General features: G+C 41.3%; 1 protein-coding gene across 1 annotated transcript; it reads right to left on the bottom strand.

The window, feature by feature from the left end:
- Positions 1-11,524: 11,524 nt before the first annotated feature.
- Positions 11,525-13,601, bottom strand: LOC145525725 (olfactory receptor 52K1). The gene has a single exon (XM_081539246.1). It carries the CDS (start codon positions 12,467-12,469, stop codon positions 11,525-11,527), a length of 945 nt encoding a protein of 314 aa, XP_081395372.1. The 5' UTR covers positions 12,470-13,601.
- Positions 13,602-15,289: the final 1,688 nt, after the last annotated feature.

Raw genomic sequence — 15,289 nt, 5'->3', positions numbered from 1 at the left:
TGGGGCTCTGCAAGTGCCTCTGAGGCCTGGCACTTACAAGCATTCTGATCAAGGGTCAAGGGAATTCCACTTGTAACCTTCCCATTATCTCAGTGGAGAAGGAAAATAGCAGGCTTTGTCCCAGAAGGATAGACAGATTCTACATTTGGACACAGAGCTATCTACACCGTATATCAGGGGTCCAGAGAGGTCTAAGTCTACGGAGGACAGACTTCTGAATTGAGTCGTCATCCCTCGGGTCCCAGTGCTACTTGTGTGTGTTGTATGGCCTCCGTGGAGTCCGCAGCTAGTCTAAGGACACCGCGTAGAAATCAGAAAGGCCTTTCTGGAGGAGGGATGAAGAATCTTCTTGGGATTAGAACTCAGTCTGCCTGTCACTCTGAAAGGAAGTTTGATGTGTCCTTCCAGCACTTGAAGTGGTGGTAGAGTCCTGAATTAACCTCAAGACAGACAAATGGCTATTACCTACAGATGAGGTACTGCAGCCTTCGCCCCTTACTCTGTTTACAGTATGAAGGAAGGACCCCGGGGACTTGAATGGAGCCATGCATGGCCTTGAAATCTTTCTGAACCTAGCATTCTCAACCTAAAATCCTGTTTATTAGGAAGGAGAAAACCTGATTTCTCAGTTTGGCTTATCTCCTGCTCTGTGCTCATGGGCTTCTCATAGATTGTGGGGTATCATGCTTCAGGACATGTTACAAAATCTCGCCTTTGAAGCTCCAGTGGCTTGAATTTGCAAGCCAGCTTGATGACATACCCACTGTGTAAACTTGAACAAGTTGCTTCACTTCCTCGAGCCTAAAGTGGGAATAATACCTATCTCTGGTAGTATTATAAAGTATCAATTGTTATAACTGAGATACTGTATATAAAGGAGCTAGTAAGGAAACATCACACCAGGTACTTAAATAGCATTGTTATTACCATCACTTTCTTTTTGTTTTACCCTGGGAGGTTTAAACCTGGGAGAGACATCCTTAACTGCTTCCTTCAGACCAGGAGTCAATATGATGAGGGCAGGGGCTATCAAATAGAACCAACACAGAAAGAATCTAATTTTTACTCACCGAGGAAAAGCTAGAGACTTCTAGAAACTTGCTCCCCACCCTCTCCTTAAACTTTACTTTTGATATAAAACTGCTTTTAGTTGCTTTGATATATAGTATGTCTTCCAAACCTGTGCACAGGTTATACAGTCAACTCAGTAAAGGGAGAAATTTCATCCCATAGAGGTTCATATCTAGCTTTTGAAACTTTGGTTCAGTAATCCCCCTGTCCAGTTGAGCCCTGCCTTTGGAGTTTAATAGGTGAGCTATGACTTGAAGGCTCTTTGCTGGGGAACCTGATCCCATACTGCTGAGTGCTGTATGGGAGCAGAAGGCAACGCCCACTCACAGCTGTTGGGAGACCTCTTGTTGGGCCAGAGACAACATTCAATGCTAAGATGCCTCCTTCCTGGACTTCTCCTGGGAGTGGTTCTTTGCCCCCCTTTTCTATTTTTCCCACTTTGACTAATTTGTGTGCTAATTGTGTATAATAAACCAAGTAATTTGTGAATTGAAAAAAAGGTGACCTACGTTGTACATGATTTCCATATGGCGTTTAGAAATAACTATTCACTAAGTCAATGCATTTGAATTGAGTCATATTAAAGCTTAAAGTAAGGTTTCTCCCTTTAATAAATTTTACAGACCAACTCAAGATAATCTTTCTCAACTGATGAAGAGGTGCAGAAGAGCATTAGAGATTAACTTTCTCCATAGACTATATCTTAAATACATTAAATCAGATTTGTAATCAGCTTTGGAAGCAAACATTATCTGTGCTCATTCTAACACTGTGTAGGACAGGGCATTGTGGGCCAAGGATGAGATACTAATAGCAGACTGGACTCTACGAAACAAAGGAAAACACCGTTTGTCACTAAATATCTTTTTTAATTTGTATTTTATATTGGAACATAGTTGATTAACTGTTTCAGATGTACAGCAAAGTGATTCAGTTATATGTATATATGTATCTTTCAGATTCTCTTGCACTTTAGGATATTACAGAATATTGAGCATTCCCTGTGCTACACAGTATGTCTTTGTTTGTAATCTACTTTAAATACAGCAGTATATACATACCAATCTCAAACTCTCAATCTATCCCTTCCCCTCAGTGTTTCCCCGCTGGTAACCATAAGTTCATTCTCTAAGTATGTGAGTCCTTCTATCCTGTAAATTCATTTGTATCATTTTTTTAGATTCCATATATAGGCAATATAATTTATCTTTCTGTCTGATTTCACTTAATACAATAATTTCCAGGTCCATCCATGTTGCTGCAAATGAAATTATTTCATTCTTTTCAATGGCTGAGTAATAACCCGTTTTTTACACGTATCACATCTTTATCCATTCCTCTGTCAACGGACATTTAAGATGCTTCCATGTGTTGGCTATGGTAAACAGTGCTGCAATGAACATTGTTGTATATGTATCCTTTTGAACTATGTTTTTCTCTGGATGTATGCCTGGGAGTGTGATTTCTGGATCATATGGTAGCTCTTTTTTTTTTTTTTAAGGAACCTCCATACTGTTCTCCATAGTGACTGTACAAAGTTATATTCCCATCAACAGTGTAAGAGGGTTCCCTTTCCTTCACACCCTCTCCAGGATTGTTTGTAGACTTTTTGATGAGGACCATTCTAACTGGTGTGGGAATCTGCCTCAGTGGAAATTGTTCTGCCTGCACAAGAGTGGCTCCCTGGCCAAAGTGGGTTCCCTGTTAGATACAGAGGGAGAGACCATCCTTCTTTCCCTCCAGTGGTTTCTTCCTCCTTCAGCTCCCACCTGAGTTGGTAGGGGTGTGTCAGGTGCTATCAAGTTCCCTAGCCCCTGCTTTTCCCTCCATGCAACATTAGCAGAGCTGTTGTTTATTCACTGTAGTTTTGATTTGCATTTCTCTAATAATTAGTGATGTTAAATACCTTTCCATGTTCTGGTTGGCCATCTGTATGTTTTCTTTGGAGAAATACCTATTTAGGTCATCTTCTCATTTTCTGATTGGGTTGTTTTACTGATCTGAACTTCATGAGCTGTTTGTAAATTTTGGAGACTAATCCTTTGTTGGCTGCATTGTTTGCAAATATTTTCTCCCATTCTGTGGATTGTCTTTAAAAAAAAGATTTGGAAATAAAAAATAATTTGTCTCTTCAACTTTTCCTGTATATCTGGAAAGGATCTGGTTAACTAATTTGAAATTCCTCAGATTATCTTGACCCAGACCTGCATATTGCAGTATGCCTTGTGTGTGCTCAGTCATATCTGACTCTTTGCAACCCCATGGACTGTAGCCTGCCACCTCCCTACCACCCGCCCCCCTCCCCCACGGCCCCAGGCTCCTCTGTTCATGGGATTGTCCAGGCAGGAGTACTGGAGTGTGCTGCCATTTCCTCCTCCAGGGGATCTTCCCCACTCAGGGATCAAACCCATGTTTCTTGCATCTCCTGCATTGGCAAGTGAATTCTTAACTGCTGTGCCACCTGGGAAGTCCTGCTGCAATATTCACTCAAATCTGAGGGATTTTCTGGTGGCTTTGGACACACTCCTTCCACCTTATGAAAACTTCTTTGGCACTCCTTTTCAGAGCCCCACCAAGATGCCCTCTTTAATGCTTAGTTAAAGCTTTCTCTTCTAGGACAGAGAATCTAGGTAATTTATGTCTTACACTGGATCTGTGGTGGGAATTGCATTTTTCTGGTGCTCAGGTAGGATTCCCAAGCAGCACCATGCAGTGTATCTGCCTCTTCTAGGCTTTTTCTAGCACCATCCTCCTCTCTTCTTCGGTCAACAGGGTAGTTAGTACACTTTGAACATCAGCCCAACTTGAGTTATGGGTCTCTGAGACGGAGAATAAGTTTTCTATCCTTTAGAAAACTTGGCATATTTTTCTAGTTGAACAAGTCTGATGTGAAAAAAGAGAGTGAATTTGATTTGCATTTCTCTAATAATGAGTGATGTTGAGCATCTTTTCATGTGTTTGTTAGCCATCTGTATGTCTTCTTTGGAGAAATGCAAATCAAAACCACAATGAGGTATCATTTCACACCAGTCAGAATGGCTGCTATCCAAAAGTCTACAAGCAATAAATGCTGGAGAGGGTGTGGAGAAAAGGGAACCCTCTTACACTGTTGGTGGGAATGCAAACTAGTACAGCCACTATGGAGAACAGTGTGGAGATTCCTTAAAAAACTGGGAATAGAACTGCCATATGACCCAGCAATCCCACTGCTGGGCATATACACCGAGGAAACCAGAATTGAAAGAGACGCGTGTACCCCAATGTTCATCGCAGCACTGTTTACAATAGCCAGGACATGGAAGCAACCTAGATGTCCATCAGCAGACGAATGGATAAGGAAGCTGTGGTACATATACACAATGGAATATTACTCAGCCATTAAAAAAAATACATTTGAACCGGTTCTACTGAGATGGATGAAACTGGAGCCCATTATACAGAGTGAAGTAAGCCAGAAAGAAAAACAACAATACAGTATACTAATGCATATATATGGAATCTGAAAGATGGTAACGATAACCCTATATGCGGGACAGAATGAGAGACACAGATGCATGGAACAATTTTATGGACTCTGAGGGAGAAGGTGAGGGTGGGCCGTTCTGGGAGAATGGCATTGAGACATGTGTATTGTCATATGTGAAACAGAGCACCATTCCATGTTCGATGCATGTGACAAGGGCTCGGGGCCGGGGCAGTGGGATGATCCAGAGGGATGGGAGGGGGAGGGAGGTGGGTGGGGGGTTCGGGAAGGGGAACACATGTAAACCCATGGCTGATTCTTGTCAATGTATGGCAAAAACTATTACAATATTGTAAAGTAATTAGCCCCCAAGTAAAATAAATAAATTTATAAAAAAAAAAAAAAAAAAAAAAAAAAAAAAAAGAAAAAAGAGAGTGAAAATAAAGCGTTGGGGGCGGGAGTATTGGTAGAAGAGCATATCCACACAAATCCTGCTGCCTGATCTTGGGGATTTATTCTTACAGTGGCAATCTGCCTCAATGGGAACTGTTCTGTCTGAACAAGATTGGCTCCCTGGCCAAAGTAGGTTCCCTGTCAGGAGGGAGAGACTGTCCTTTTTTCCCACAAGTGGTTTCCTCCTCCTTCAGCTCCCACGAGAGCTGGTAGGGATGTGTCAGTTGCTATCAAGTTCCCTAGACCCTGCTTTTCCCCACTCTGCCGTCCAGGCAACAGTAGCAGTGCTGTTGTTTGTTTGCTAAGTCATGTCCAGCTCTTCTATGACCCAATAGACTATAGCCTGCCAGGCTCCTCTGTCCATCAGATTTTCTAGGCAAGAAATACTGGAATGGGTTGCCATTTCCTTTTCCAGGGGATCTTTTCCATCCAGGGATTGAACTCACATCTCCTGCATTGCAGGTGGATTCTTTACCACTGAGCCACCTGGGAAGCCATGGCAGTGCTGTAGGAGCATTTATTTGTTCAATTTGTTCATCACTTAAATTCCTGAAAATTGGATACAACTTTAATATTTTCTTATTGGAGGGAATTTTTTTTGTATCATAATTCTGGGCATGTTACATTTTCTCTGAGGTCTCCCTTTGATACATCATAAAAGTTTATACATAATGAACTTCACTCCATTTTTATTCCCTTTCACAAAACAAAACAGTTCTAGTAGAAGGTATTACAATTTAGAGAGACAGTAGGGGGCCACTGTTCTCCAGATCCTAAGGAGCACTGAGGCCAAGCAATGTTTGAAAAGGACACTAGTTTATTTCTTTTCATGGGTACATAACTAAAATTCCCAACTCTTCAAAATACACCCTAGACAGCTACAAAATGGGACAGAGCTCTGAGTTACCCAGTGTTAGCTGTTCACAGCCGGTGCTGTCAAATAGCAAGTGAGCAACTACAAGGAGGTCTCTCAGAGTTAGATTCCATAGTGTGATAGGGAATAATCCCACCCAAATCAATATCCCATCACAGACAGGGCTAAATGACTAAGAGAAAAAATATCACATGCAGAGCCAGTGCATATGAGCTCTGATACTTATCAGAGGCACTTCAACAAGCAAGTGGCTTATTTCCTGATCACAAAATCAAAAGCAGCATCAGCCAATGATGTCAATGGCCCTGAGACAAAGGACCTTATACATCTTCTGTACAGAACCTGAGAGCTGCCACTAGTTAGTGCCAATGTGCCATGATCAAATGCCCACTCAGGATGGTAGTGCCTTTGCCATCACCAACATTGTTGCCAAACCAGTTTCACTCACCCGACACACAGCAAAGCTAATCTACTGACATAGGGTTGTGATGAAGAAAAGCAGTGTTTATTTGTAGAGCACCGAGCAAGTAGAATAACCAGCTAATGCTCAAAGACCCCAATCTTTCCAATGGCTTTCAGGAAAGGGGTTTTAAAGACTGAAAGTAAAGGGTCTTAAGTTCATGATCAGCTTATGGGTTCTGCTGATTAGTTGGGTCATAAGCAAAAAATATTCATGGTATTTTGGTCATCACTCTTCTTGCTCCAGATTGACTGGGTCTCTGTGGCCCTGGTCAGCAGTTTCTATCTGGTGGGGTCCTGGTTTCTGTAAAAATGACTCAAGTATGTGTATGTGTTAATTGCACAGTTGTGTCTGACTCTTTGCCACCCCATGGACTGTAGCCCACCAGGCTCCTCTGTCCATGGAATTCACCAGGCAAGGATACTTGAGTGGGTTGCCATTTCCTTCTCCAGGACTCAGGAGAAGTACCAGATTGTTAGCTATACCCCTTGGGGAGAAACTAGGAGTCTCATGACTTTTTTTATAGTTGAAGTGTTGTTTAAACTATTACTTTTCTTGCTTGACTGTTCTTTTTTCCTGCATTTCCTCACTTCTCTAATAACTAGTCAAGTTTGCTCTTTGGAATTCAGAGGGTCTAGGAGACTAATTGGGCTTCTCAGATGGTGCTAATGGTACAGAATCTGCCTGCCAATGCAGAAGATTTAAGAGATGAGGGTTTGATCCCTGGGTGGGGAAGATCCCCTGGAGGAGGCAACCTGCAGGTTGCATAGCAACCCGCTCCAGTATCCTTGCCTGGAGAATCCCATGGACAGAGAAGCCTGGCAGGCTACAGTCCCTAGGGTTGCAAGAGAATTGGACACAACTAAGCGACTAACACACAGGAGACTAAAGGTTTTTTTTTTTTTTTTAAAAAAAAACAAACAAACAGGGAACACAGATGAGCTTGTATGTGGGAAGTCCCCACAGGGTCCTGGTTGACTTCAAATTTGTGCCTTGATTAATCTGACTAATCATTGTCCCTTGCATTTCCTGGTCAGATTTCATTATAATCTTTGCCTTCCAACAATTTAAGTTTTTCGAGCTGGGGTAAATTTGCTTGGGGCCCTTTAATGTTAGGGGACAAATAGAGGAGAGGGTTTCATTGGTCTAGTCCAAACTCTGATAGTGCTGCATCAGCGCCTTTGTTTTAACTCCATCATTGTCCACTTTATTGTTTCTCAACCATGTAAACTGTCACTCTGCAAGAGTTCCTTGACACTCCCATTTGTTTTTCCCCATTTTCTAAATTACTTTAATGTTTTGGTATCAATCAGACCCATACAGGGGAGCCGAGAGAACAAACCTGATAAGGTTTCTCAAACCATTAATTTTGTAGTAGTAAAGTTACACAAGGGACTTCCCCGGTGGCTCAGCAGTGAAGAATCCACCTGCAATGCAGGAGAAGCAGGAGACACAGGTTCGATTTCCGGGTAGGGAAAATCCCCTGGAGGGGAGAGTATGGCAACCCACTCCAGTATTCTTGCCTGAAGAAATCCCATGGACAGAGGAGCCTGGTGGGCTGCAGTCCATAGGGTCTCTCAAGAGTTGGACACGAATGAAGTGACTTAGCGTGCGTGTTATCAACACAAATATGTGTTTCCACTCTGTAGCACTCATATCCAAAGACACATATCCCAAACTGGTTATTCTCACAGTGCATTTTAGTAAAGATTCTTCAGTAAGCTGGTACTGATCCACAAAGTTAACAGTTCTTTGACACTATACCTTCTGTTTCAGCAGTTCCTTTGTTCCGTTGTTGTTCAGTCACTTAGTTGCATCCTACTCTTTGTGATCCCATGGATTGTAGCATGCCAGGCTCCTCTGTCCTCCACTATCTTTCGGAGTTTGCTCTAATTCACGTCCATTGAGTTGGTGGTGCACCTCATCCTCTGCCACCTTCTTCTTCTCCCACCTTCAATCCTTCCCAGCATCAGGGTCTTTTCCAATAAGTTGATCTTCGCATCAGGTGGTCAAAGTATTGGAGCTTCAGCACCAGTACTTCCAATGAATATTCAGGGTTGATTTCCTTTAGGATTCACTGGTTGGATCTCCTTGCAGTCCAAGGGACTCTCAAAAGTCTTCTCTAGCACCACAATTCAAAAGCATTGATTCTTTGGCCCTTCCCCTAAATTGATTAGCATCATGGTGTGCTTATAGCTGGCATTTCTAACTACCTTCTTCCACTATTCATTCCATATTAACTGTCTTCAGCATACACCTCAGCTTTTCATGGTTCTTTACTTAGTAGAATAATCAAACTTCATTACTGTAGAAGATGGTCCATTAGTAGTCCTGCCTGAATTGAATTATTACTGTTTTCTATTGGGGGGCTTCCCCAGTGGCTCAGTGATAAAGAATCTGCCTGTAATGCAGGAGTCACAGGAGACATGGGTTTGATCCCTGGGTTGGGAAGATTCCCCTGGAGGGGAGGGCATGGCTACCCACTCCAGTATTCTTGCCTGGACAGTTCACGGACAGAGGAGCCTGGGTGCCTACAGTCCGTGGGTTGCAAAGAGTTGGACATGACTGAAGCAATTTGTCAAGTTTCCCCTTGACCTTAATCACAGGGCATGGTAATACCAAGAGACACCCTAAGGAATCTCCTGCATATCCAGATAAATTCTTCCTTATTTGCATTGTGGAGTAATAGACCATTTACGTCTTGGTAGTAATGATCAATCACTCCAGTTCACACAGTAATTCCCTACTTTGCCTTTTGATTCAGATGTGAGCTCAGAGTGACCAGGTGGTGGTCTTAACTTTCAGTTCAATGGAATCATTGTGTGTCCTAGTAGAAGCATCATTTCCGAAGACTTCTAGGTCAACAAGGCTTAAGATTATGGAGAGAACAAAAATTTTGCTAATAGTTCACTAGGGGAAATAGTGTCACTCCCACTCTGCCCCTTGATTCCTAGACCTGTGAATCCTAACTATGGGGGGAAAAATAGTATTAATACTATATATTGGATGCTGACTCAGAGCATATGCAGCCTTTTGGAGAACCTTCTGTATCCCTGCAAGGTATTGCGACCTAGTTGGTACTGTATCTGTCTTCAAAAGGCCATGCCACTGTCCAATAAATCCAGCTGCTTCAGGGTGCTGGGAAACATGATTAACATTAGTGAATTCCATGAACATGGGATCATTATGTCATCTATGAACTGAATTCTTACCAGAAGCAATGCAATACAATAATGGTGGATAAGGCATTCTATAAATTCCTAGATAAGTTCGGAAGAGGGCTTCCCTGAGAGCTCAGCTGCTAAAGAATCCGCCTGCAATGCAGGAGACCTGGGTTTGATCCCTGGGTTGGGAAGATCCCCTGGGGAAGGAAATGGCTACCCACTCCAGTATTCTGGCCTGAGGAATTCCATGGAGAGAGGACCTTGGCAGGCTGCAGTCCATGGGGTCACAAAGAGTTGAACACAAATGAGCAACTTTCACACAAGTTTGGAAGAAGCATTGCATACAGAGAAGGAAAAACCATATCCCGAATGTCTATTCCAATAAGAACAAAACACTGCTCCCCCCCGCCACTTGCATGTTGGAAGCAGTCTAGTGTAATCAAACTGTGACAGGGTAGCTGGCTCAGATCCTTGAGACCATCATTTTTCATGTGTGCCTATGATGCAAGCTGCGACATAACATGGGCCTGGAAATGCTTTTTCAGAGACTATCAGGTTTCTTGGTTTTTAGAATTGAAGAAACTTATTACTGAAGAAAAAGATCACAAAATAAAAAAGAACATGGTTGTATAAGAGAACTTCATGAAAACTGGGTATGAGATTCTTTTACAAAGAACTGACTGAAGGAGTGTTCAATTATAAGAAACCAAATAAGAAAGATAAATAGAAGTGGTATCAATTTTAGGATATAATAGAAGAAATAATGTATTTTCTTTTCTTTAAATATTTGGTCTTGAACTGTCATGAGTTGGAATGCAACAAAGAGCTCACAACTCCATCAATCAACTTTCCCTGGGTTATGTGATGAAACAACTCCCAAATCTAAGTGGTTTACTAAAACAAACAAAAACAACAAAATCATCTTTGCTCATGTTATAGGAACACTATGGGTCAGTTGTGGTTGTATTCCAGTCTGTGAGTCAGATTCACATCTGCTTCATGTATATTTTCCATTTTGGTCTAGGGTGAAAAAAAGCTCTGGGAGCATGATCATTGTTGTAAGCAGAGGAGAAAAGCGAGAGTAACTGAGCCAAGCTACAGACACATTTTAACATTTCCACTGGCCAAAGAAAGTCACATAGCAAAGATTTAACATTCCTGGAGTGAGAAAAAAATCCCCTTCCATGGTAGAGGGACAAGAGAATAAATACGTGAACAATAATTCAGCCTACCACAATTATATATTGTAACTCATTTCTTTAGCTTCAGAAGTCTCAACTTCATGATGGAATGGTGTTAATTACTGTTTCTACATTTCATAGCCTAAAGATGGTATTCAACTCTTCATTCATTCAATAAATATTACAATTAGTGGTTTTGGAGACAAAAGACATATACACATGAAGAGTTAGTTACATGATGATATGTTTGTATAAATGGATGTCAGGAGAAGATGCCTGATAAGTGTTCAGTAAAAAGTTTGCCATTAGTATGAGTCTGAAAGGAATTCAGAAACTTCCTCAATGGGAGGAATAAGTCTCATTAGACAAGGAGCTGTTCAACTGTAGAGCTAATAACATTGAGTGGTAGTTGGCTAAAGAGTGGCAGAGGCTAAAGCCCACTTATCAGAAAGGATTTGGAGGCAATTTCATTAGTACTAGTTGCAGTATTGGCACTTGGGTCTTAAAATTTGTGGTTCAATTCCTCAGTCTAGATGAAGAGCTGACCAAAATCTCAGCTTCTTGTAGCAATCTCAGCCAGTATTTCTACTGTCTTTTACCTAGATGACAGCAATGTTTTGGGAGGGTCTTTATGTTGTCCTTACGCATGTGATGAGCCTACAAGAATAGGTCAGACCTCTGCTGTGAAACTGTAGGGACATACATGGTTTGATCCGACTGAATTTATGAGGAATCAGACTTACACTGCAGAATTGCCAAACTCAAATTTTCCTATTGAGGTTTTTCCTCTCCATCTCAGTTCAGTATCCACTGGACTGATGGGTTCAGGACTAGTGCTTAAGAAAATAAAGTATATATCTATACATTCTTTCTCCAGAATAGACTGAGCACATGATCACGAATCTGCTTGGTCTTGACACCATAGATGATGGGGTTGACCATGGGTGGGAAAAGAAGATAAAAGATAGCAAGCAGTATGTGGACATGAGGGGCAGCCCGCTGAGCCACACGGTGCATCACTGAGGAGATGACCACAGGTGTGTAGGTGGACAAGATAGCACCTATGTGGGACACACATGTCCCAAAGGCCTTATAGCGGGCCTCCTGAGAGGCAAGCTGTAGAACTGCCCGGAGTATAAAGATATAAGACAGAATAACAAAAAGCAGGTCCAACACTACTATGAACATGGCCACAGCAATGCCATAGATGTTGTTGAAGCGAGTGTCCCCACAGGCCAGCCTTACCACGGCCATGTGCTCACAGTAGCAGTGGGCAATCACTGGACCTCGGCAGTAGTGGAAGCATCTGAGCAGAAAGGGGAGTGGAGTCATTAGTGTCACAGCCCGAGTCACAGCAGCCAAGCCAATCTTGGTGATAAGTGGCCCGGTGAGGATGGTACTGTAGTGCAGTGGCTTGCAGATGGCCACATAGCGGTCAAAGGCCATGGCCAGCAGCACTGCCGACTCCATGATGGAGAAGGAGTGGAGAAAGAACATCTGGACCAGACAGGCATAGAAGTTGATCTCTCGATCCCTGAACCAGAAGATGGCCAGCATTTTGGGAAGTGTTGTAGAAGAGAGGACAAGGTCAATGATTGCCAGCATGGCCAAAAATAGGTACATGGGCTCATGGAGGGCTGTATCAGCTCGAATAATGAAGAGAAGGGTGCAGTTGCCTAGAAGAGCCAAAGTATAGGCGAAGCAGAAGGGAATGGAGATCCAGACATGCAGGTGCTCCAAACCTGGAATTCCTACCAACAGAAAGGCAGCTGGACGGGTTGAGGAAATATTAGAGGCTGCCATGGCTCCTGGAAATTCTCCTTCATCAGTTTTTACAATGTAGCTTCTCCTATGTATAACTTTCTGGGAGCATTAGCTCTTATTTCCATTGCTGGACCTTGAACAAAATAAGTTATTAGTCCTCATGGAAATGGAGAAGCATAAACCCACATTTCTACCTTCAAGGAACTCAATCTCATTTAGTAGATAGAACATTACACATCGTTAAAATGGATATCACAAGACAGTTTCATAAAAGAGAAAAGCTAGTATTTTCTGTGTTCATGGTGTTGTCAAATACCCTGATATAAAGTAAAAATACATTTAAGCCAATCCATTTTCTTTAAAATAAACATTGGTACCTTTTCTACATGATAATTAAGCTAAACTCACAATCACAAAAGCTAATTTTCTGTTCAGAAATCTCAGACTCAGGTGTCTGGGTAAATCAAATAAAGCATACAATTTCCAATGCTCCTATTAATCACACAACTTGTATATTTTCTCTAGTACTGCTATATCTGATGTGATTGCCACTAGCCAGACACGGCTATTTCAATTTGTAAAAATTAAATAAAACTCAATCGATGGACATGAGTTTGAGCAAGCTCCAAGAGTTGGTGATGGACAGGGAAGCCTGCTGTGCTGCAGTTCATGGGTTGCAAAAGAGTTGGACACAACTGAGTGACTGAACTGAAAACTCAATACCTCAATCATATTAAAACACATTAACTGCTCAGTAGCATACATAACTAGTGGTTACCATATTGGACCATTCAGATACAGAATATTTCCATCACTGCGAAAAATTCTACTGGAAACAACTGCTCTAGAATGTATCTCCCAGGTCCCTCCCATATTCACAAATCTCTGTAATACAGCCCTGCCTCTAGCTTATTGGAACAAAAAAAAAGCCACCTCTTTCTGTTCTCCTTCACTTATAGTCATATCAACTTCTATATTCATGTGGCTCTCTCTCTACCCATCTTCCAGCTCCTTCTGTTCATCACAGGAGAATTCTTTTTTTTTTTTTTTTTTTTCAGCACAGGAGAATTCTTATCTTCAGTAAAACTGATATCTGATTTCCATTAAAAAAAGCCCTTTATTCTTAACAATATCTAACCTTTCCCTCTTTTTCTCTTTTCTTTCAAATCCTTAAACATTGTAGTGGCTCAGTTTCAACACAGCTACTCTTTTATAGGTCCAGTTAATAAGTTTATGAGCATTAATAAGATAATAGATTTAAAACATTAACGTAATACTGAACAAAGTAAGTACTGAAAGAACTTGCCCTCTTTTAATATTAGAAAATTAAATTTTTGGAAACTTCATCTCTCAGGTACCATAGTAGTGTTAAGTAGCTGAGTTCTAGCTTTCTCCAATTCCAATGTCCTAAATAACTAGACTTTATTGCTTCCATTAAAACACCTTAAATACGAAAAATTCAGCATATCCAAGTTGAAAATAAGCTAGTTTCTTTCCATATGGTATGAAAAAATTTAGAATCTGAAGGTATTGAATTAAATCATGACTGCTACTTAAACACTAGCTATGTGGCCTTGCACTGATCACTTATCTCCAGGTCTGTTTTCCTTTTCTGTAACTGGGGAATTGCAATGCTCCACCTCACTTAGAGAAGGTTGTTGTGAGGGTAGGTGGGATTATGCATAAAATCCTTTAGTGTTTGCAGAGTCTTATTTGCCATTTATCTTTTCTCCTCCATAGAACTACAGTTTTCTGTTAAAAAATTGTTAACACTCTCCCTTCCATGATTTTATATTCTCCTACAAACTCAAATCTCTGCTTCTCATCACAGGAAATATCTAGAAATGCTTCAGTCTCAAGTGTTTGAAATAGCACTTGGTAATAAACCATCTCATTCCTATTCTTTCCCTGAAACTGCTCCCACTCACCACCAATGGCCCCTATGCAGATGGTGCTCTTGTAACTTAACCTGCTTTCATGCAACTCAGCCTCTCGGCAGGTTTTATCTGAATTACCTCTCTCCTTTTTAAAACCCTCTCTTCTCTTGAGTACAATGATACTACCAAATGGTAGTATTTCCTACCTTCTTAGCTTCTCATTTCAGTTCCGTTTCTGCCTTACTTCTAAATATTAAAATCTTTAAGGGCTCAATATTGAACTGTGGTCAATTTTATATTCATAGAACATTCAGTAAATATATTCAGTGAACTTCCAGAGCAATATTTTTACTGAATAAACAAAGCAGACTGATAACCATTGGTAGAACAAATTTTCTAAAGGTTTGAGTAGGATAATAAAAGAATATAATAATCAAATCACAGTGTGATTGAAGGTATCACTATTGTGAAAGAAACAGGGTGATGAGGATAGTAAATCCTGAAGTTGGAGGAGCGGGGAGGTAAGCAATTTTAAATAGAACAGGAAGGGAATTTATGCAAAAACTGAGGTGAGGAGATAAATGAGATTGGTTTCTGGCTTCTTTAAAAGAAACTAGGTTTCCATCAAGGTGGTTTATGTAGAGAAAATAATAGAAAAGACTAAAACTGAAAAGCTGAGAAGCATATCCAAAAGTGCAGTACTGAGCTGGATAATGCTGTGACCAAGTGTATCCAATCCCACATGAAGACATGTAGAAGGCACCTCTGGATTATCTACCCGACACAAAAGATGAGTGTATTTATCCACTGGCTTCTACCCTATCAACAGGTCTGGTTTCCACCCCACCACCAGGTCAAGGGTTGACCCAAACAGTGTTGATTTCTTCATACTCCAAGGTTTACACAGGCTCAAGAATAGCTGAGTAGTGTCCTTCAGGTGCCCCAGGTTGTGGATCAGAGAAACCCAGGGTCAGGGTGCAGT

The sequence above is a fragment of the Giraffa tippelskirchi genome, chromosome 11 (assembly GCF_054371585.1).
Source record: "Giraffa tippelskirchi isolate mGirTip1 chromosome 11, T2T-mGirTip1v1.2.pri, whole genome shotgun sequence".
NCBI classification, from domain to species: Eukaryota; Metazoa; Chordata; class Mammalia; order Artiodactyla; family Giraffidae; genus Giraffa; species Giraffa tippelskirchi.
The sequence above is the reverse complement of the archived record's forward strand: the minus strand, read 5'-3'. Positions and strand labels throughout refer to the sequence as shown.

Excerpts from the sequence above, each read along its gene's own strand:
- LOC145525725 (XM_081539246.1), bottom strand. The coding sequence starts at position 12,469 with ATGGCAGCCTCTAATATTTCCTCAACCCGTCCAGCTGCCTTTCTGTTG.